This window comes from Condylura cristata, unplaced genomic scaffold, assembly GCF_000260355.1.
Source record: "Condylura cristata isolate star-nosed mole 26May11 unplaced genomic scaffold, ConCri1.0 scaffold00023, whole genome shotgun sequence".
NCBI lineage: Eukaryota > Metazoa > Chordata > Mammalia > Eulipotyphla > Talpidae > Condylura > Condylura cristata.
Window position 1 is genome coordinate 5,694,154 of NW_004567124.1, and position 23,929 is coordinate 5,718,082.

At 48.9% G+C, this 23,929-nt stretch overlaps 1 protein-coding gene across 1 annotated transcript in view; it reads right to left on the minus strand.

Annotated features, from left to right (window-relative positions):
- SMAD6 (SMAD family member 6) overlaps positions 1-23,929 on the minus strand; it is a 72,286-nt gene that overhangs the window by 40,484 nt on the left and 7,873 nt on the right. Inside the window, exons 2-3 of the mRNA XM_004687648.2 lie at positions 22,089-22,145; positions 18,099-18,176 (exon numbers count right to left, since the gene is read on the minus strand). Of these exons, the coding sequence (XP_004687705.1) occupies positions 18,099-18,176; positions 22,089-22,145 (135 nt within the window). The remainder of the gene's footprint in view (positions 1-18,098; positions 18,177-22,088; positions 22,146-23,929) is intronic.

Here is a 23,929-nt window from a genome sequence, read left to right on the forward strand (position 1 = left end):
CCTCACTCATTCCTGGTGAGAAGTGGAGTCTCGTGCAGTCTGTGGCATAAGTTGGTGTGGAGTGGTGTGACAGCCCTCTGGAGCACAGGGCAGGCTACAGAGTGACACCTGACTCGAAACTTCAGAAGGAAGACACTGGCCAGGTGGACCCAACAGCCTGGCAGGACATCCCAAATAGAAGGAACAGCAAAGGCTTGGGGTTGGGAAAGAGCCCAGCACGCTGCCCATTTGGGGCAGGGCCTGTATGCCAGACTGAACTTCCGGCTGCTGGTGGCGGGGAGCTGTGGGAAGATGCTGAAGTGGGGAGGGTGACCGATGGGTCAGGGCTCCTGTCTCTTCCCAGCACATTCCTGAGCCCAAGCCACTGTAGGGGCTGTTTCATTCCTTTCCACATTCAGGAACAATGAGAGCCAGGAACACAGGCCTAAGAGGCTTAGCCCTGCTCACCTGTCAGAGTCACCTGTGGATTGAGGGATTGAGGGAAGCTGTCTGGACTGGGGCCCAGGCAACAGCAATTGTTCAAAGCTACCCAGGTGATTCTATTGGGCTCTGCCCTTAGACAGCACCCTTATGAGGTCCTGGCAAGATAACGTCTCCAAGCCTTCAGTTAGTGTGTACCCATCAGGGAGGGAAAATGTCCACCCTAATTGAGTATAGGTCTTAGCACCACCACATATAAGGTATGTGCACTACATGGTGTAGTCAGGCAAAACACAAGAAACCCAGTTAAAGTCTGAGTTTCAGATCCACAAGGAATGACTTTTTAGTTTAAGTTATGTGCTGACTATGGCACTGGCCACACTTACATTAAAAAAATCTTGTTGTTTACCAGAAATTTAAGTACAACTGGACAGCCTGTATTTTTATTTGCTAAGTTTGGCAGGCCTACACCTAGTATACATTACTTTACTTTTCTGAGTCTCAGCTCCCCAACTACCCAGGCAAGAACACTTGTGAAGAGAGAGTGAGATGCTTGGCATAAAGCCAGCACCCAAGAGGTGGCAGTTACTTTTTTCTTCCTTCTTAGAACCTTGCTTCAGTAGAGGTTTTTTTGTTTGTTTTGTTTTCATTTTGAAAAATTCCCAGCATAGACCAAAAACAGAAAGAACAGAAGCAGTAACCTCTCACCTGTCTGTGTCGTGGGTTCTGTTACATGCTCACACTGGTCCCCTTTACTCCCCGCCACTCGGAGGTTTGGGGTGCTAATGGGTCACAGATGCCCTTTCATGGAGGAATTGTCCTGGGTCAGGAAATTAAAATCCCTCTTCCCTTGCCCAGGTCTTGTGTGTGTGTGTGTGTGTGTGTATACAATCAATGACAACTGACATGGGAACAAAAAGGCTGATCCCTTGCCTCAAGGCATGTTCAACTCTGGTGCAGTCCTTCTCTAGCTCTCCTGACTGGTGGGACAGCCGAGACCACATCCTTGCTGTCCCATCTTGCTTCATCACTCCCTTCACCTGAGAACATGCCCCCCGCCCAGTAAGGCACATTTGCCCAACTCCCCATCTCCAGCTCTCTTCTAAGAACCCAGCCTATGCTAACTCGCATTCAGCTTCAACAATGATCAAGACTGCCTCACTAGTCTCTTTTATTTGTTATTTGCTTGTTTGTTTTGGCTGCAGTACTTCATATCATTTCCCCCTACATCCTCCTTGAAGCATCTCAACCACTATGGGCAGTTAGGTTTTGACTTCCTTCCCTGATTTCCTTCCCAAAGGGGAAGGCTCTTGTGGGGGAAAGAATCCTAAACCCCAGTAGTGCCAAGGGACGGAGACCAGAGGCCAAGTGGACGAGCCCGGGTCCTCCCCATGGCCCCAGTCCAGTCCCAGACTGTGGTGTGGCTTGGGTGGCCAGGAAGCACGGCTACTCACTCCCACCTCTTTCGTCTACGCGTCTCTCTATTCTAACAGAGAATGGAAAGATTAACCCTGCTTATCCACTGACCAAAGGCCTGTCCCACCATTGCCTGGACTTGTTAACAAGGAGGCACAGCCCTAGGGCCCAACTTCCCATGCCAAAGAGCCTGCTATGGCAAGGGAGAAAGGATGGGTGAATGGACACATAAACTTTTCAAACAAAAGGATCGTGGTGAGACACATAACTTAATATTAACCATTTTAAAATGTACAATTCAGTGACACTGAGTATATTCACAATGTTGTGTGGCCATCACCATTGTCCACTTCCAAAACTTTTCATCACCCCAGTGGAAACCCTGCACTGACTGGCAGCTCCTACCTGTCATACCAGGTTTTGAGTCCAGAACCTCAATAGAGTTCTGATAAATGAAACTCGAGGAGCCCTAATTTCTTCAGATCTGTAAAATGGGAAGACAACTCAGAGGTGTCATGGAAACCAAAGCCAATGGGGTATTTGGTGAGCTGCTCCTGGCACTATCAGAAAGGCCAGGCAGGAGGCTCTTGTCTGCCCTTCTCTCCTCCCTGCTCCATACCCTTCAGGTTCCTGCATTGTGTGCAGTAAGCAAATCAAGAGGAAGCTGCTTCCACCACCACCACCAACCCTCACCCCCCAGCCCCCAGCGGGAGAGTGACTACAACAGCACTAATGGGTTCCAGTGTTTTCCCCCAGCCATGCCCAGACTTGGCTCCAAACCAAAGAGTTACAAAGGCCTTTTAAACTGCACACTCGGAAGAGGTCAGCCAAAACGCACATTTCTAAGCACGGTGCTTTCGTACTTTGAAAACAGCCAAAAGTGAAGTGACCACTTGTGAGGGTCACAGCTCCCAGTGGCCTCCTGGATGCTGGTCCCTATGGCCACCTCTCCGATCTCTTCCTCCTCCCTCCTGGCTGGAGGCTCCGCGTTGGGCTGTCACTCCCATCTAAATCAGGGTTGCTTTAGATCAACCCCACGTAAGTGCAAGAAAGCGCCCTCTCTGTCCTGTGAAATAAGGGTTCCCCAAGGTAAAGAAACGGTCTCTTTCAAATCTTCATCTTGCAGCCTATGTATATACAAGGCTCAGAACTGGGAAGGACCTCTTCAGATCATCTGATCAGTTTTTTCCAAGGCATTCCGTTTCATAGACAGGAAACCGACATCTAAGAGCTGAGGCGCAAATCCAGGATGCCACATGAGTCTCCATAAATAAATTCATATCAGACTGTTTGGGGAGCTTATGGGGCCAAAGTGATCTGAGAGTCCAGAAGAAAAACAATTTCTCCACTTTGCCTGTCTTCCTCTGAAACATGGCACCCAACACCAAATACCCAAGACATTATAATGTATTGTATGAATCATCTTAAAATACAAAATTTACTTCTATATTCTAGTAATAAATAATTAGAAAGTGTTTTACAGCAGTACCAAAAAATGTGAACTACACTGGTATAAATTTAACACTAATGTGCAAGATTTGTATTTTGTAAACCACAAATATCAATGAGAGACATTCAAGACCCAAGTACATGGACATACCATATTCACAAAGGGGAAGACTCTGGTCAAGGTGTAGATTCTGCCCAAACCAGTAGCTATAGACTCAATGCTATTACAATCAAAACCCCGGTAGGACATTGTGTCAAATTCAAAAGCTGATTTAAAATCAATTGAGAATGCAAATGCCTAGAACAGCCAAAACAACTCTGAAAAAGAACAAAGTCAGAAGGCTTACAGTTTCTAAAACATACTGTAAAGCTCCAGTAATCAAGACAGTATCGGCAAAACCAAGAGCAGTATCCGTGAACTCGGGTGCAGTACCGGTGAAAGGATTGACACAATGACTCAGAATAGGTTCAGGAAGAGAACACATGTTTATGACCAAGTGATTTTCGACAAGAGGATTCGACATACAATTCACAAGAGAAAAGGCAGTTGTTTTGACAAAGGGTACTAGAACTTCAACTGGATCAGCATACTGGGAAAAAAATGAACCTAGGCCTTTATCTCCCACATTATACAAAAAATAATTCAGCATGAGTTGTAACCTTACATGTCAAACTTTAAGCTATAAAACTTCTATGAAAACCATAACAGAAAGTCTCTGTGACCTTGCATTTGGCAGACTTCTGCATGTGACACAAAGCACGTGAGAAGAAAACGAATGGCCCACAGGACTTCAGCAAAGTTAAAAACCTCTGTTCTGCAAAAGACTTCACTGGTGAAAATGAAAAAGACAAGTCACCGGCTGGAGGAAAGATTCACAACATGAATCAGAAACCAGCATATCCAAACAAGTTTCAAAATGCAGTAAGAAAGAAATCCAGTAAGAGAAAATGTGTAAAGGTCTAAACAGATTGCACCCAAGAAGATATACAGATGGCAAATTAGCATATCAAAAGATGCTTGAAGTCAATAGGCATTAGGGAAATGTGAATTAGGCCACAAGGAGGTCCCACTACACATCTATTAGAATAACTCAAAGGAAACAGACCACGCCAATCCAAGCACTGGTAGGGGAGTGGAGCAGGCACTTCACAGCCCTGATGTTACCACAAATTAAGCCACACAAGGATGGAAAACAGTTTGGCAGGTTTTTATGAAGTTTTAGGAGTCTTTATCAACCTTTACTCAAAGACCTAGCAATTCTACTCCTAGGAACCCAAGAGAACTGAAAACTTATGTTCACACAAATATCTGAACACAAATTTACAACCCCAAACACTGTAAACAACTCAAACGTCTCTCCATACAGCAACATGGGAAAATCTCAAAGTATCAGGAGTAAAAACAAAAAAAAGTAGAAAAGGTTACTCAGTGGATGATTACACTTGTAGGACATTGTGGAAAATACAAAACTATAAAAGACAAAACCATACTGGCAGTTGCCAGCAGCTAGGGGCTGGGGTAGGGGCTGACCAAAGGGGCATTAAGGAATTTTGGGGAGGTGATGAAAATGTTCTGTACTTCCATTATGTGATAATGTTACATGAACTGTCAAAATCAATAGACTCATGCACTTTAAAAATTTATATATTATAGCTTATAAAACCAAAACAACAAACCATATCCTGCCCTGTGAGTCTGTCTTATTTCTCCAACCAGTCTGTGCTATCACTGACAGAATTTGGGGGTGATTCCCCAGCAAAGAGGTAAAGTGACTTATCCAAGGACACAGCCCTAGAGTTCAAATCCAGCTTCCGTCACTTATTTTGTTCGTTGCCCTGGGCAAAGGACCTCTCCTTTCTGAGTCTCAGTTTTTCTCATTTTACAAAAGAGGTAGGATAATGACAGCCTACCTTTTTGAAAATAAATAGGTTTAAGGAATAAGAAGCATGGACAGTATACCATATGCTCTGCATTCAAACACTAACCATCATTATTATCACTCCTACTGCTATTACAGTATTGTGAAAGAGCTTGGATTGAATTTGGGAAATGGCTCCAAATCCTGTCTTCCTGGGTGGGACAGGCAATTTCAGGTGCCAGAGTCACCAGTTTCTCAATTATCTCCCATAAGGGCAGAAGCACACCTGGGATTCAGTCTAGTTTGGGACAGTGTATAAGCTAATGCTATGTGAATCCACGTAAAGGAGCAACCTAAGAGATGGAAACCACAGAAAATTCAGAAAAGAGACAAGCTACTATAGACTGTGCAATCCCTGAAGACTTCCTGGAAAAGGGAGGCCATTAGTGAACCTCAAATCTTATAAAGCAGATATAATTAAATCAAAGGAAAGGAGCTATCAGGATGGGAAACAGAAAATCCCTCTACCCCTAGCTTCTCCCTTATTGTCTCAGGTAAAAGGGAGCAGGCAGTGTGGAGCCTTCGTATTTCCTTCCAAAGAACAGCCCTGAGCCAAGGGGAGGCACAGGCTTAACAGCAGAAAGTCTGAGACCAAGCGTCAGCTGGGCACCCACATGTGTCCCCACATCTGGGGCAGGAGGATAGGATGGAGGACTGGCCTGGGATCCCGGGCTTTCACTCCCCCTTCTTTTTTCCATGGATCTGAATTTGGGTTTGTCTGGGGAGTGTTTTCTTAAGCCCAAGTGTTTTTCCTGCAGCCCAGGACCGCCCCCTCCCTGGCCTCCTGGCCAGTGAAATGCTGACAGGCTGGGCCGCCGGCCTCCTTTGATGCGCACCCTTCTGCAGACTTCAATGTTGCTGTGTGCACGGCCCCTTTAATAAGTTATTTCCGTGGAAAACCCTGGTAACTGGGTCATGAATCAAGCCTATAAACACCTCAAACCCATCAAAGCACCCAAGAAAGGGAGGGGGTGGGCATACATAGAAAATCTCTTTCGGCAACTCACATCCTGCTCCCTCAGAAGGGCCTAGGTGTCCTGCTATAAGGAGTCCCCACTAGCGTTAAGCCAACCCCCTGAAAAAAGAGTGACGTGTCACCCCCAAGTCCGGGACCCAAAGCCTTGAATGACACTGCCTGTCTGTGTGTCCCGGGAACTATGTGCATGCCCCGACCCAAAACCCAGCAAGATTTACAGCCCGGAGAGGCAAACCGGCTGCTCCCGGGGTATAGGAATGTAATGTTTTGGCTACCGGTGAAAGGCCCAGTTTATTGGAAACACACTTCTTTTCCAATGTTTGGTTTCCTTTCACTCTTTTCTCCTTTTTGTTTTTCCCAGAGTGCACTGCACGGGCCTTCGGAAAGGACAGAGAGCTAAAACCCTGCCCCAAGGGTGGAGTGAAGAGGTGGTATATGGTATAGAGGACCCAACTTCATCCTCCATATGGAGAGGCCCTGAGGAGACCCCACGTCTAGACAGACTCTGCCACTTGGGAGCTGTCGGACCAAGGGCAGGCAGTGCCCTTCTCAGGATCTCAGCTGTTAAAATGGATGGAATGAACCAACCTCCCCAAAAGTATTTCTGACTCAATGCTGTGATCTTGGACACCAGTGTGGCAGAGCATGGAATAAAGCTGAACACATATTTAATGCACAGCCCAGAAATTCCACTCCCAGGTATAAATCCAAGAAGTGTGTCCTATGTACACAGGAAGATTTGTCCAAGAATGTTATTATAACATCAAGGATAAGAGGCAGAAGCTGGGAGCTCCCTGAGTAGAATGGATGCATGAGACCAGGACAGTCGCCGGCATGTACGCTGAGGACATTGCCCAGAATGAATGAACAAGCAGAGGAGCTGGTGACATCCTGAGGAGCCCCTGTTTAGTGAGAAAGCCCACAGGTCTGGTAGGTGACAGAAGTGGAGTGGGGGAGGGGGGGCTCAGGAGATACAGATTTCTAGTTATAAGATTAGAAAGTCCTGGTGATGCACTCTCCAGCAATGGTGAGTAGAGTAGGCAATTCTGTAATTGAACGTCGCTAAGAAAACAGGCTGATGTTCAAAGTTGTCATCACAAGGAAAAAAGCGTAACTGTGAGATGATGGGTGCTGACTAATTGTGGTCATCGTTCGGCAACAGGCACATATATCAAATCCTGACACTGTGTGCCTAAAAAGAATAGTCTTGTGTGTCAATTATAGCTCAATACGAAAGAGGAAGTAAAACCTATAGCTTCATTTGCACAAAGTCCAAAAACAAGAAAGCCAATGTTCAGAGTCAGGATGGTGTTCAGTTGCCCATAGGGGGTGTGGGAGTGACAAGAAGGGACTGAGAAGGCCCATTCTGTTCAAGATCTGGGGTGCAGTTACACAAATATGGCCAGTCTGGGTTATTTTTTCACTGGTGATGCATCTGCTTTTCCACACACAATATAATATTTACATTAAACAAACAAAAAAATTCTCTACACTTTTGGCACATTCAAACCTACTCTCCAAGGCAAAGGTCAACCCAAATATCAATCAAAAATATTTCTGAGACACCAGCCACGGTTCACCAAAGAAAAAAGTCAAGCCCACCCTGAAGAGGCATTCAAGGCCAGGACTACTGTCCTGCCCAGAACAAGCCTCTTCACACCTCTGTGCCTTTGCTCGGCAGCTACCTACACTAAGGCCCCCTTTCCCTCTCAGCCTGGTGCAGCCTTCGCCTCCTTCGGGTCCAGCCGGCTCCCAGGAACCCTGCAGCTGCCCAGACAGTGGCCACTGCCCAGTCCACCAGTTCATCAGGAAAGAGCATCTGCCTTGCCTCACCAGGGTCAGATCAGATCCCATGTTTCCTGAGAAGGCCCTACCTTGCCTAGCCTCTCCTCCGCGCAAGCTGATTGCTTGTGCTAACACTTGATCACCACTTGACTATAATTACTGTTCACTGAAAGTAAAGTGTGTTGCAGGCGCTATGCTACCCACAATCCATGTGGGAGCTCCATGGCATGTATGAGGTGTTGCCAAGCCCCGTCAGAGGTGGAGGCCAGGCTGCCAAAGGGAAGCTAAGGGGTAGAGACGGCAGGTCTGTCTGGCCACCAAAGCCCGAGTTTCCCACCCCTGGCTTTTTGGGTCCCCTAATACCATCTATGCCCATCACTCCACACTCTCAGAAGCAGGGCTGAGCAGAGCTGATTGGCTCTTTTTATTGTTTTGTAAAGTTGTTCTGACCCAAAGGAGATATCGAGGCCACAAGGAGGATGTCGGGCCCTGGGCACAGCTGCCCCCTGCCTTTGTGAACAGAGAACCATCCTGCAGAAGATGAAAACCACAGTGTCCTCACGAAGGTACTGGTCAGTGCTGGCCCCCACCTCAGGGTCATTGAACAGGTCACATCAACCACCGCCCACACTTAGTTTTCTAGCCTGAAAACTGGAAATTACACCCCTACCCTCTTCAGCCATTGTGGTAAGAACCAAATGTGTATTGCTCCTGGTGACCTAGTACTCATGTACTGCTAACCCTCAAACGCACATGGCAGCTGAAGGCACTCGAGCCAGGGAGGCCCAGCACCAAAGAACATGCTCCCTGGACCCAATGTCAGGTCCCAGCAGCTGCGAGGTCTTCCACACATCCACTCTGAGCCTCAAGTTCTGCCCTGGGTGGGTGGCAGGATGGACAGGGTCACTCCCAGGTCTACCGTCAAGGTCAAAGAAGAAGGGGTATGTGAGCCCACCCCCAGACACAATCAGTGCAGGCTGGGCCCTGGTACAGGAAAGGCTCCTGCCTTGAGGGGAAGCTGGCTTGGACACACTAGGCCTCGTCTAGGTCCACCCACATCTGGATTGCCAGCCCCAGCTGCCTACCACAATCATCTGAGGAACCGAAAGAAAACAGGAAGCTCAGCCCCACCTCAACCATTTTTGAAATGGGATCTGAGCATGTTACAGTCTCTTCAGAGGACTTTAATGTGCAGAGAGAGTTAACAAGACAATGAGTTGGAACGACAGATGGAGAAGGTGGGTGAAAGCAGGTCAAGGCCACCAGCAAAAAGCAAGACAGTTAGGACACCCCAGGCAGGTGCTGCACCACGTTTAGAGGTAGATGGCCCTGGGGTCTGCCCTAGCCTTTGCCCTGTGAGACAGAGGGCAGGCAGCTGGGCAGCCAGGGAAGAGACAGAGGTCTGCTTCCCCAAGATCTCCTCGGCTCCTCTCTCTGGTCTAAGAGCAATGAAAAACCCAGAAGTTCGGCTCCCCTACAACCCAATGAGGGTGTCCTTGGGCATGAGAAGATGAGCTGAGAGTTGACAGCGCCTCTATAAAACGTGGTTTTTGAGGAGCCCTTGAGAATCACTAACAAAATCCCTACACTTCCTGGCTGACAGGCCCTGAGATGGGTGTGAGGTAGGGAAAGCCTGTGTTCCACCCTCAGAGAGCAGCCTGAAATCCTGGCTCTGGAAACAGTGGGTATCCCCTCTTCTTTGACCCTGACGCTAGAGCTGGGGGCTGACCCTGCCTATGCTGGGACCCAGAAGGGACGAACCTATGCCCCAGAACAGATTTGTGGTTTCTGGAAGACCACCCAGCTGCTGGGGGGGAAGGTAGGGACCGGGCAGTGGGTCCAGGGAGTGTGCCCCTCAGTGCTGGACACAGACAGTGAATGGGTGGGCTGAAGAAGGTGTGGAGAAAGGAAGATGGTGAGGGAGTTGCAGTTTTGGGACACCCTGGGGCACACACATCCTGCGAGGGTGAGAAGGCAGTCTATCTACAGAGGTGTTGGCTAGGTACCCCATTTCACCCCCCTCAGCCTAAGAGGCCAGATTTGGAGCATGGGCAGCTGCATCCTGTACCTCTGTTCCTCTCCTAACACTTCCCACTGACCACATCTGCCCAAGGCCGTAGAGGAAACTTGCAGTGTCCAGCCCAGCCCAGCCCCCACTTACGGCTCTATGGAACACCCTGTCCCCACCTGGCACTGAAGGTTCCACAGCCCAGCTTCTCCTGGCTCTGTCCAGGTTGGCACAGTCCAGGGCGATTCACAGAGATTAAAATGGCTCCCAGCCTCCCACCACTCCTTTTACAGATCAATTAAAGTCTCAGTGATGATTCACCTTGCAGTCTGGGGTGGTGGCTCTGATGTCCACACCAGACATGAGATCTCTGTTTTTCCAAGCACAGAAATTTCTACCATGGGGTGAGGGCAGCACGCCTCCTTCAGGCCAGAGGCTCCTTACCCTCTTCTGGCTTGTGGGGGGAGGGTTGGTGAAGGAGGAGGGCATGCCAGCCCTGCAGGGGGCAGAGGGTGCTCTTGGGGAAAAGACCCAAGAACACCAGGAATTCTTTCCACAAAGGGCAACTGGAAAAGTGATGCATCTCCGCTGCCCTCAGCGGCCCAGGGCCATGGAGGGAGAATGTTTAATATAAAAACATCTGACAAAGTACCTTCAGGATATATTTTCTGCATCAAAGAAGGAGCTCTTGGCAACAGACACTTTACCCTGACAAGGAAACTTTTGAGCATGGCTCCCGATTGTTACAGACGCCCAGGGAAAGCGTGCCAGCGGGGATAGGAGGAGGGCCAGCCATGCAGCCAGGCAGACAGATGGTTGTGATTAGGCTGGATGCAGCCAAGTGAGTTTTCTGGAATTTCAGGTCTCCTTGGAAAAGCTGCTGGTTCCCCCAGTGACGTAGGCAGCCTGAGGCACAAGGAGAGGGAGGGACCATCTGCTTCTGGCCCAAACAGTCCCAGACTGGCACAGGACCCCCTGGGCCCAGCAGCCTCCTCGAGAAGCTGGCTCACCCACCATCTCCATGACCATTCATTTATTCACCCAGCAACCATCCTCTGAGCAGAGCTGCTCTGGGGCCTGGTGTCAGCTGTTCATCTGAATCTCAGGAACCGAGAGACACAGAAGCCAAAGAAGACAAGGGCCATGTGAGCCCCACATCTCCCAGGGCGCTGAGAGAGCACCGTGCTAATCACTGGGGAACCACCAGAGGTCAGACTGCCTGGGCCTGATCCCTGCTCTACTGCTGTTCAGGAGACCCTAAGCAACACTTAGGGACCCTAAGCAAGTTACTTAACCTCTCTGGATGTCAGTTTCCTGCTTTTGAACTTCAATAATAAAAGTGGCTATCTGGTAGGGTTGTTGGCCAGAGCCTACGAGACAATATGTCTATGGGACTTAAGAGTACCTGGCACAGAGCTGAGCTACCTGTGATTATTAAATGTATTGTGATCTTTCTGTCTAGATGCTTCTCTTTCTCTCAATCTCTTGGTCACAGGCCAAAATTCATTCATTCCGCCATGGTCTCCTGTTATGGAGGTCCTGTGCTGGATGCCACACAGGGCCCACAGCCCCTTTAGGAGCAGAATGCCCAGAGTTCCCTGGTCCCAGTCACCACAAATCCTCTGCCCCAGCCCTTTTTTTCCAGAGTTGTTTTTTCCCTATTCGCCTGTCTTTCACATATGAACCTTCTAGACACCAACTCTTAGAGCACACGGTGCCGCGGCACACCTCCCTGCTTTTGCAGAGCTATTCCTTCCATCTGACAGGCTGTCTACACCCTGGAATACGCCTAGTCACTGCACAAACCCAATTCGGAATCACTTCCTCCCTGACGCTTTCCTTGAACACTCCCATCCTCACCCCACCTGTTCTTGACACAGTGCTGGTGCTGGCCTTATCCGCAACTCCACAGCACTCAGCACAGTCCTTGTTTACCAGACTATCATTCCCCAAACAGATGTTACAGGCTTTCTTTTTTTTTAAAAGTTATTTATTTATGCATGTAAAAGCTGGGGTACAGGCCAGAGGTGCAGGGGGGTGAGAGGATTCACCAAAGACAGAGCGGGAAGCAGAACAGGCAGCTCAACTGAAACACACTGCTGAGGGGAGCAGCGGGCGGGTCAGGAGAGGTCCGCTGTGCCATGTAGGTCACCTCCCTGGCCAGGAATCAAATTCATGCTGCAGTGGCTGTGGGTAGCTTCATAGTGCCGTTCTTTAACCCACTGTACCACCAGGGAGGACCCAACTTCCAGGCTTTCTTTACCTTTTTTACCACCTGCCACTGGTGTGTAGTAGTTCTTAATAAATGTTCAGAACATTGACTCATCATCCAAAGTAGAGATAGGAAACACACCAGTCCCAGGGTCATTTGTCAGGAGCCTAGGCGGGTGTAAAACCTGGTCCGTGGATTTACTTATCATTGTACTACCAGTCCAGTCTCCAAGCATTAGTGCTCTGGGATGAGGGTGAGGGTGTGTGCTTTTGTGTGTGTTCCACGTGCATGCACATGCACACAGCTCACTAATGCTTACCTCTACATGGTCTTGCCCCAGACCAAGGTTTTGCTTTGGAACAAGGATGAGTAACTAAAATGCTGTAGGCCAGAAATCCCAGTTCTCTGCCAAACCCTCCAAATCCCAGAAGCTGTGATTCCCCCAACCTGGAGCTCATCAGCATTATGGCCCAATGACCCCCAAAACTAAGCTCAAAGCAGTGAGAAGCTTACCTGAAGCCACACAGTGGGTACAAGGGCAATGCCAAGCCCGGAAGCGACCCTGGGCACCACTCACCAGCCCACACGGCTTCCAGAAAACCTTCTGGTAAAGCCCCCTTCCCCAGACCCACTGGCCACACCATTTCATCCTCCAAGGAGTCACCTGAGTCCCTCCCACCCCGACCATTACCATCTCTACTCCAGCCTTAACCAACCAGTTCAGGAAATATGGGTCCCTTTGTGAGAGATCAAGTTTTAAGAAGGAAAGTAGACTTTTCCCCCTACTTTGGCTGGTCAAAGCTAAAGAAACACATGGAGGAAATTTGAGGCCATGTTCCAAATGCCACAGTTTCTGGAACTGGAGGTGAGTGCTCCTCCTCATCCACCCCTGCAGGGAGGAAGCCAGGAGGCCGGGGCCATTTCTGAGCTGGAAATGACAAGCTGATCCTGGCCTGGGTGCTCTGCAACAGTCCGATGTTCTGTCCACAACCTCTAGACTGGAGCCTGACTCCAGTGTAGGCACCAGCCACACCAAGGGACTCCTCTTGGGGATCAGATCCTTGGGGACCAATCCAGGTTCAAGTTCAATAGTGTGAGGGCACCATCTGCCCCTAGCTCCAGATAAAATACCCTTTCCGTTCTCCAAAGCCAAGTGAATCCCCTGTTTAGCTAAAACTTCACCCCCTGCCTCCTGCTACCTCTTCTAGATCTCTCCCTCAGCACCCCAGACCCACAGGCCATGTGACAGCATTGGGTACCACCAAGTGACAGACATGTCATCCAGGTCGTGCCCCTTCCCAGGTGTGACAATTCACTGAGTTGGCCACTTCCTTGCATGCTCTGTAAATTATTGTGCAAGGATTTAAAAAAGAATGATTCCCCAGGCCCTCGCCTCCCGTGCTCTTCTCCCACCAAAGCTTTGCTTTCTAGTCCTCTAAACTCGTTTGGTTTCTCAACATCAGATTGTTTTCTGTCTGAGCCTTCGTACATATGACTCCTTCTGCATGAAGATGTCACCCCCAATCTTGTCTCTTGATTGACCCCCATTTGTCCTATAAAACCCAGCTTGGATATCACCTCTTTCAGGAGGTCTTCCTGGGTGGTCTCCCTATCACACCAAGAGCCTAACACTAACCCCTTCTAACTCCTATGCCATTTCTCATTATTATCTGTCTGTGAGGACCCGGAAGGCAGAGATGCTATGACTTTCATCTGTGTCCCCACCCTAAACGCAGAGTCCCTTATACTATAGTGACCACACCTACCATGTGCCACATGCCATGTGCCAAGCCTTAGCTGACAGGCATGACCTCAGTTAGCCCTCACCACAGGGACATGTTATTGTTATCCCCATTGTATAGGTCAGAAAACTGAGGGACAGAGTGGTTAACGGTGTCCCAAAGTCACACAATTAGAAAATGGCAGTCCGGGACTTGTATCCTAGGCCTGTGGGCGTAGAGTCCACACTATTCACCCCACCGGGCCAAAGAGGCTAAGCACAGGCTAACTGGACTAAAGTTAACTGAGCACCTCTGAGAATGTGGTGCTGCTGGCTCGTGTCAGATGAGGGCATCCAAGGACAGCAGGACTGGGTCCTCGACTCAGGAAGCAGCCGTTAACAATACTGCGCCAACATACTCCTTTCTTCCGGCTTCTGCAGACACTGATGATGAGTATTAGCGCAAGTCTGCAAGTCAAAGGGTAACTCTGCAGGGACCGCTGAGAGGAGAGGGGCAGGTGGGCTGACGGCACAGACCCACCTCGGCTGTGACAGGGCCCCACCTGCTGATGCTTGCTGTGCGCCTCTCAGCCACTCTTCTGGCTTCTCTGGGCCTCTATTCACAACCTTTTAGCAAACAGAACTCAAGAACCCTAAAGAATGATCTGTGCCCTCAAGGACCATACAATCTAGTTGGTGGAGAAAGCACACCACTTTCAGCTGAACCTCTGACTCTGTGTGGTCCTGGCTACCCCAGGTTTTCTCTTTAAAATGAGGGCCAGCGTCATCCCCGCCATGCCCCTGACCCCCACGTTGGCACAGCTCTTAAGAAACCAACAACTCCAAGCACTAGTATACACATCCAAAGTCAGAATGTCCCCATGACATTCTGACCATACTTGGCACATGGCAGGTGCTTAACAGAGCATTTGGACACTTATCCAATAGGCACTAGACTAAGAGACTAGAGGGGTGTCACTGATTCTAAAGAAGCCCACCCAGTGTTCCACCCCCAGTTCCATTGTATGAACTAAGGCTGGCCTAGCTTGAAAAGCAGCCCTGCCACTTCAGGCTTAGCTCACTGGGCACCCGGCACAGAGCCTGGCCTGATTGCGCTTTCTCTCACCCAGGGCAAGGACCTCCCGTGTCATGCAGAATCTAGTCTTCTAGCCTAGACCCCAGCATGCCCTGCCTCCTCCCCCACCCCTCCCTCTGAATGGCCATTTCCACGTGGCCCTTCATCTGACATTTCATTGAATTACAGCATATTTTGCCTTCAAATCACCAATCAGCTATTCACACCTTAGTATAAATTTAACTTAATGTCGTTTTCCTCCCCAAACTAACCTGAAATCAAGGGAAGGGGAAAAGGGAAAAATGTTATAGAGAGGAAAAGGATGGTTTCAAAGTGCTTTAGTCAGTCAAGGAGCAGCATGGCAAGCTCTGAGTTAGACGAGAAAACCAGAGTCAAGGTTCTCAAGAGGCTCCAAATGGGACTCCCAGGTTTTCAGTTTTACCCAAACCCCACTGAAGCCTCGGGGTAAAGGTCTTCACCTCTAGAGAAGCCTGGAGTGATCTTGGTAAAGTCACATGCCCCATCTGAACTTCTGCTCACTCCTGTGTGTAGTGGGCATTGTGTATCTAAATGTAGAGCTAATGCACAGATCAAATGAGCGTGTTCTGCCGATGGTTCAGCAGGGAGCTGAAACAAGATAATCTCCCGTCTGCTGCCCCCCGCCCTGCCCACCCACACGTCCTCGCCTGCCCAAGCTGTGGCTGAGCCTCAAAATCCCCACCATTCCCCAAAGTGGCCTCAACAGCAGGACAGGAAAATGAAACAGAGACCTTGGAGCTGGATAAAAATAGCCACCTCCAGGCCGGGCACTGGAATTGTCATTGTGGGAGACAAACAAGGGCGGTCTCCGTCCCGGGACTGCAGACACCCTGCTCCAGCACAAGGTCAATCCCAAGACACTGAGTGGAGCTGGGTTCTCAGGCGCAACAGCCCCTCAGGACACAGGGAGCTGGAGGGGCTTGGGCAAGATGGCTGTGGTGGTCTCTGGATGTCTGTGAGGTCTGCCTGATGGTGACACGGATGTGCTGCGCCCCGTCTCCTACCAGCCCCCAACCCCTTCCCTGGCTCTTAAATCGGGACAAGTTGCCCCCCAGTTTTGATCACTCTACCTCCCTTGCCCTGGCCTCCACCGGCTTAGATCCAAGGAGCAGAGAGAGACACCCTTGCTATGGAACACTAGCTGGGACTGTGGGATAGGAGAGCAGGTAATCACATGCCAAACCTGCCACTTACAAAAATTCAGGAATTTGGACAGCTACCACCAGAGATGAGCCTGCTTCCTCACCTTTAAAAAAAAAAAAAATCAGGAAATCCTATCTATCTTACTATCCTATTCTATCCTATCCATTCTGGCTGTGGTCAAGAGTCAATGAGCTAGAGGACCATCACTTAGTAAAGTGGTAAGTGTCCATTAATGTCAACTTGTCCAGAGCTAAAATAGTATTATCTATATTTGAAGGTCAAATGCCCAGCTGGCCTAATACTCTCCACTCACCTCTCTGACTCATGCTCTGTCCTACCCCTTTCCTGTGATTCTGGTCACCCCTCTAGGTCTTTTCCTCACCCCATGGGGCCTCCCTCCTTGCCCTGTGCAATGTGACACCCACCAAGGCCCTAAGTCTGTGAGCTCCCAGGAGGCAGGCTCTCAGATCCCCACAGCACAAATAAGTGGGACAAGAGGAACAGTGAGCTCCCAGAGTGGCAGGACAGGTGGGACTCCCAGGAGGGGCTTGCTGACCCACTTGCCTACTACTGCCACCAGGAACTCAGTCCAAAACCTACCAGACCTCATCCATTCTCCCTGCCCAGGGAAATCCCAAATTCCCTCCCAACGCCCAGGGAAATCCCAAATTCCCTCCCCAGTTTCTTCAGTTCCTTAGAATTCCAAGCTCTTGCATGCCAAATTTTCTCCTAAGAACCACGTAGTCCTTATCACAGTAGAGTAGCAGGGACCTTCTCACCAGCCAGTCACTAAGACTACTGGGCCCTGAAGGGGACTCCCAAACACAGAACCACTGGACCCTAAAGGCAGCCGAACCTACTGACCCCAGGGTCTCTGGAGTCCTCCCAGATTGGGAGAGGACCTACTGCAGGTGCTCCAGGGTCAGTTTCTCTCCCCTCCCCGACTCCGAGTTACACACCAGGTCTGCTTCAGGATGACCAAGACCAAAAGAGACTATGTCTTCAACCCCATGAAACTGGAAGGCACCTCCACACACAGGATTTTCCAATATTAACAGTGGACACATGGGGATATCAGACCATCACCCATCCATCCAGACAGACTAGGCCAGTGCTCTCCAGCTACATAAAATACACCCTGAGGGTGGCCTTCCCATGGAGATGAGGCCATGCCTGGTAGGAAGCACTGATGATGACATCTTTCCAGAGGTTTCCACTGGCCACAGAGCTAGACGACAAGCTGTCTTCGTAGGACACACCACCCACCATTATTCCAATGGACCTCAGTGACCCAAATCACCACCAACCTCTAGTTTCTTACAGAAAACTTGATTAAGATAGTCCCCCAGAGTGTGAATAGCCAACTCTTAATTGCAAAGAATAGGAGGTCCCAACCCACCAACCCAGGGTTCTCTGCTTTCTGGCCCAGGAGCCACTGCACAGGGAAAAAAAGGGAAACGTCTGGACTTTGGCAAACCCCTGGCCTGCCAGATCCTCCCCCAAACTCCTTCTACACATTCCTCCCCCCTCTTCTGATCCTTCACTTCAGTACTTCCCCAGACCAGGGACAGGAAGATAAAAATGTATACAAACACATGCATTTTGCTGCCTCTTGGCAGCTAGAAGAGTAGAAACCCTTGTAAAATGAGGGATGGAGAGTTGTGCCCAGCTTTGATCCTGGTGAAAGGGTGGAGCAGCAGGCACTTTAAGTTACCATCCGCAGGCCTCATTCATACCAACTGTTCTTAGCCCCAAGAATACCAGCGATGCCCACACTGGCAGCCTTCTCCTCCCAGGGGTGGAAGCAAAAGGGAAAAAATGGGGGTGGGGGGAACTAAGTGACTTTGGTCAAGCCACCCCCACCACACACACATACCACCTGCCCCTTCCATACAGTGCAACGTGACGGCAATACCAAAGGGAAGAAAATGCCAACCTGAGAATTCACCCGGAGCAGTGATGAGGGAGTTGGTGGCCTCCGTTTCAGTGTAAGACAATGTGGAATCAGATAGATCTATGGGAGGAAAGAGAGAGAACTTAGTTGGCTGTGGGATGCTTCCTCTGTCTTCCTTCTCCAGTATCTGTGTGTGTGTGCACAAACCTGTATGTGCCCACAAAGGGCAGCGTGTCTCTCACAAGTCTCTGGTACCATCCTGCCACTGTCCCACAACCTCAGAGACCAGGCAAGCCAGCCCTAGGACAATTCTGGAAAATGCAGACGGGTGTGCCCTGGCATCTGAAGGTTTTCAACTGCCCTGACCACAGAAATAACCCAAATTCAGGGGACCCAACAAGTCACAACTTGGAGCCTCCCTGAGTAAGGTTAAATTAAGCCCCTAAACAATTCATAGTTGCTGTACTTAATTACAACCATTAAAATTCTTGAAGTTGTTCCTTCTTGCTTCCTTCCTTCCTTCCTTCCTTCCTTCCTCCGGCTGGTGCTGGGGAAACTGTTTTAACAAGTTACCCGCCATCCTCTCTCCGTCCCACTTACACCCCTCTAATTAAGGGCTCAAACATTTGCTCCCAGATTAACTTTTTTCTCTTTCCCCTCCTCCACCCTCTACCATCCAAACCTGCTCAAAGAACAGCTTTCAATGCCCACTTTTTTTTAAGTAGTTGTAAGTACTTCACATGGTGTGCGTTGTTTGCCCTTGTCTGCAATGAAACTAGATGATGAAGGTAAATTCTTTTGCACATTTTCTCTTGAACACTGAGCTGCTTGCTTGACAAGCTGATGCCATTTGAGACGGACAGACCTGGAAAATTTTTCCTGGGCCTGTGCCTCCTCTACTAGCAATTGGGTGTTGTCCCGGTGAAGGGACAGACTTGTCCAGGAGTCGGGAGGCATGCTCTGTGAGGCCTGTAGCGCTTTCATCTTCTCACCCAGCATAACCCAGGCCTGGCACGGCGGGTCCCACTGGCTCAGGAGAGCCACTGCAACCTGGGGATTCCTGGGGCAAAACAATTAGCCTCAACCCTCAATTGTTAGGATTCTACTTGATCCTGCAGGAATTTTTCCCTTTTACCACATGGCTTGGGGAGCGGGAAGATGAAACACTAACCAATTGGCTTTTTTTTTTTTTTTTCGTTTCCCAATTGCCAGATGCTGACTGGGTTTTCTGGGTTATATTTTGTTTTTTGGTCTCATGTGATCACAGAGGGTTAGAAGCAAACTGACTTTTTGTTTATGAAAAAAGCAATAATGCAAGGAAAAGAAAATAATAGAAAAAAATGGCTTGGAGGGTACCAGAAAGTTATCTGCTGGTAAAATGTGTTAGGAAGAAAATGGGGGCAGATGGAAAATCTCTTTCAAAATAATAATGGCCTCAATGCCTAAGTGGGAACTCCTTAATAGTTTTTTTAATTAACTTTTAATAGTTAATGTTCCCAAAGTGTCCAGCACCCCAAGTCTTATTGCCACTGCTCATTTGAAATAACAACACTACAGGCTTAACTTTCTCAGAACACTGCTCAGTTAGATCCTCAATATTCCCCTTCCCCGGCTAATTAGTCCCCCTCAAACACTCACATCCCCACAGCTAATGCTTCCGGCTACTCTAGATGTCTCAAGCATGAAGAAGTTGCCATAAAAGAGGACATTCCCAACCCCAACCACTGTTTAAGCACCAAGGACAGGCTGGCCCTCTGGAAGCTGCAGCCCCAGGTTCGAGTCCCACCCCACTATTTGCAACGTCATGGGTCACCAGCTGATGCAGCCAAGGGTCCCACAGTAAACATTTTCCACTCTGCGAGTGGCACCTTCTCTGCGGCAGCTACTTGGTGGTACAGAAGCCACCACAGATAAGGCGCAAGGGCTGAAAGCGGCTGCACAGGCTTGACGACGGCCAAATTTGAATTTCGTGTAATTTTCACGTCACAAAATATTATTCGCCCTTTGACTTTTTTTTTAACCATTTACAAAAGGAAAGACCACTCTTAGCTTGCCTGCCATGCAAAAGCAGATGGGGGTGCTGCAGCAAGGGTGGGCTCAGCTGTCCTTTCATAACACCATGGACACCTCTTGATTTCTATGAGGTCACTGCAGGAGGGAGAGGCGCCCTGATTTCTGCTGTTTTATCACAGGCTGATGTTTCTCAAGGCAACGATCCCTGACATTAAATCTGAGGTGCTACATTTACTAAGAAATGATGTGGGGGTTTTCTCTCACGTAACCGGGGATCTTCTAAGTGACCTAGGACAGTTATGCTGAGACAGGATGTGCTGAGACGGGAAAGCCAGGGACTCTCGGGTTAAAGAGCGGGAAGTTCCCTCCTTGGCCCTGCTCTTCAGGAGCTGGTGGTCCTCCCTGCCCTTCAGTCTGATTCCTCATCTATAAAGGCACAGGGTCTCACTGGATGAGCCCTCAGGACCCAGGAGAACTAAACAAAGAGCCTCCGTGCACAAGATGACTGTACATGGGGAGAAAAAACAAGGGAGTTACCAATGTCTAACCACCGACTCACAGGGACAGCCTTGGTCATCTCAGAATGAGTGGATCAAGCTCCTGAAAGACATATCTAACCTCACAGGGGCTCCTAGACTGGGGGCCTGAGAGTCCTAGCCACTAAGAAGTGACCTCCAGGGTCGACAGTGACCTACACTACTGGGATGAGGCCTTTACCAAAAACAAAACCAAACCCACTTTTCTGTGGCCACTTGGTGGAATGCGGGAAGCATCACAGCCACACCGTCTGGTTTCTAAAATTTTGACGCCAGACACCCATCACCAGGCCAGAAGATGCTGCCTAAAGGCAGTTCTCCCCTGGGAGCCAGCCTAGTTGTGAGCTGAGGGCCGGAGTGGGAGTTTCCTGCCCGCTGCCCAGAGCGCAGAAGGCTGTGGGATGACAGCAGGGCTTGATGGCAGGCCCAGCACTAGCCTTTTATAACTGACACTTGGATCACAGGATGGCCAAGGTGGCAGCAAAACAAACCGACTGTGTCCATCAGCTCACAAGTTAATTATTCAGCACCATATGGGCTGATTGGTCCTAAAATGGTCCAACCGGTCACTTAGAATTTAAAATGGTCCACGATGGCAGTTATCAACTAAGCTGGGGGGATCCTGGAAGAGGGATATAAGGCAGGGAACTCGGAACCTCCCCTTTCCGTAGGTGGTGCTCTGTTACAGTTTGAGTACTACAGGAACTGCCTGGGTCACAAAGTTGCCCTCCTGGTACTGTTAGGGCCACACTAGCTGGATACACCACTGGAAACCTCTACTGGACCCACCACTGGAAAAAACAGAAAAGGAAAAACGCCATCTGTATTTTATTAAAGTGTATGCCATCAGCGCTAAACAAAATCTACTACTCACCTGGCCCAGGCCCTGAGATTTTACAAAAATGCTTTCTATTTCTGAATGGGATGTGTCTGAAGGAACCTTATCACCTCCACCCCACCCCCAGGCGATGGGCTATGCACAGTAGGGGCTTTAGTGACCAAGATACATGTTTTCTAAACAGTCTAGCTGTTGTTTCTGCCCAGCTCACTTCTTGGCGTAAAAAGAGGGGAAACATACTCCTCTCAACAGTGACTTCATGACCAACCTATTTGTCACGCTACTAATTAATACACACTAGAGGAGAACAACCGAAGGCTAGGGGAGAGAGAGAAAAAGAGCAAGAAGTACCAGCCCACCTCCAACAAGATACTTAAGTCAAAACTCATTCATCTCTCCCACAGGCCCATGTTTAAAGGTCAAAGAGAGGTTAATGATGAGCTGAGGAATTTCAAGATGTAAATAGAGGAATTTCAAGATGTAAATAGCCTGCTGCAGAGGCTGGTCTGCTTTGGTCCCACTGAGGGTATGTTTGTAAAATGTTACCCCATTTCAAATGGCTTACCCCCTCCCCTCCAGCCCTTCAGCAAGGAGGCTGAGAGGATGGACACACCTCCCCAAGGGTCAGAAGAAAGACACACTTACCCAGTGGCTTGTACTCGTCACGAGGAGACAGCCGAGAGTAGGGGGGTGGTGGTGATTCTGTAAGACAGGAGACATCATGTCACTGCTGGGTTGGGAAAGGTCACACCTGGGGATTCTACATGCTTTTAATTATTGGTTCTTCAAACAATAAACCCAGCCCCCAGGAAGTCCTCCTTTTCTCCCACCACCTCTGCTGCCAAATCCATTAGAACAGCACTGTGCAACAGGTAAGGTCACAGGCTTGCGGTACAGACAGATCTGAGCTCAATCCTCACTCATCATCTTTGCTATGTGACCTCAGAGAAGATACTTATCCTCTCTGAGCCTGTTTCCTCAGCTCTAAAGTGAGAACAATAGTCAATAGACCTCCCAGATCTGCCAGAAGGGCAAAAGGAAGTAATGTATATAACATACTTGATATAGCTATTGGGACGGTGGAAAAATACCTCCACAAACAATAACTAGTATTAATATAACGAGGGAAACATGGGAACAGGGAAAATCAGAGCTAAGGATGCTCAATTATTTTGAAGCTTAAATATATAGGGCATAACTTTTTAAGTAAGTATGTCCTCTGTCATATCTGAGATGGATTAACAAATGGTATGTCATAATCATACCCTAACAAAGGGGGAGGGGCTCTAAAAAAATGAGCCACGACATTTCGCCATGTGTGAACATCATGAGTGCAGTCACACACACCTAGAAGCTGGATGGGACAGCCCCCATGGCCACTGCGGTTCATGGGGTCCATCATGGACTGAAACTTTCTGAAGAGATGCATGACTCTATTCATCTGAAACTCTAATTTAATGGGGAATCCTGCATTTTAATTTGCTGAATTTGGCAACCGCAGCCAGAACTGAATGTGAGTGTGGAAGCCCAGACCTAGGAGCCTGTTTCCAAATAAGCTGCACTAGAACTAGTATTCTTTGGGGGTGGGGAGAAGGACGAGCAACCCAGCTACCTGGAAAGGAGGCCTTAAACCAGTCACTTCCAGTCACTTCCAGCTCTCGGCCTCCAGCTCTCCCTGTGTGAAGGAAAAGGGAGGGCACTCAAGCTCCAAGTCATCCCAGCCCAGGTCCTCAGTGATTCCTTATTGTACATGGCCTTTTCCTTTGGGTTTCCTTTCATTTGCCTAAAATACTCCTCCTTAAAAACATATACTTTGTCTTCAGAAGGATTCCTTAGTCTCTTGCTTTAGGGGAAGTAACAATTTGCTCAACTAAGTAACAATTTGCATGAATGAAATGACCCTTCATTTTCAGTAAATGAAACTAAACGCCATCAAATCGCAAACTAAAACAAACTCTCAGTGGTAGTAAAGTGGTAATAACTATTATTAGACAGGTATCAGTAATGACACAAGGGGTAATAAGTGTTTTTTCGCAATTATAATAAGGCACAATTAGTTGTAGGAGCATTTGTTTTGCTCTGTACACCCAAGGCAGCTTCACCTCTTCCCCACCCCAGTCTTCCTAGCCAGAAATTACTTCAAAAAAGTGAAGGCTCTGAGGTCTGGAAATGGGAATCTTTTTTTTTTTTTTTTTTTAAGATTTATTTATTTGTGCATACAGAACTGGTGTACAGGCCAGAGGCTCAGGGGCGGTGAGAGGCTTCACCAGAGACAGAGTGGGGAGCAGAACAGGCAGATCAACGAAGTACACTGCTGAGGGGAGCAGCGGGTGGGTCAGGAGAGGTCTGCCACGCCATGTGGTCACCTCCGGGGCAGGCGGGGATCGAACTCATGCGGAAGCGGCTTTAGCTTCTCAGTGCTGTGCTTTAACCCGCTGCGCCACCAGGGAGGGCCAGGAAATGGGAATCTTTTATGGACAGAAGTA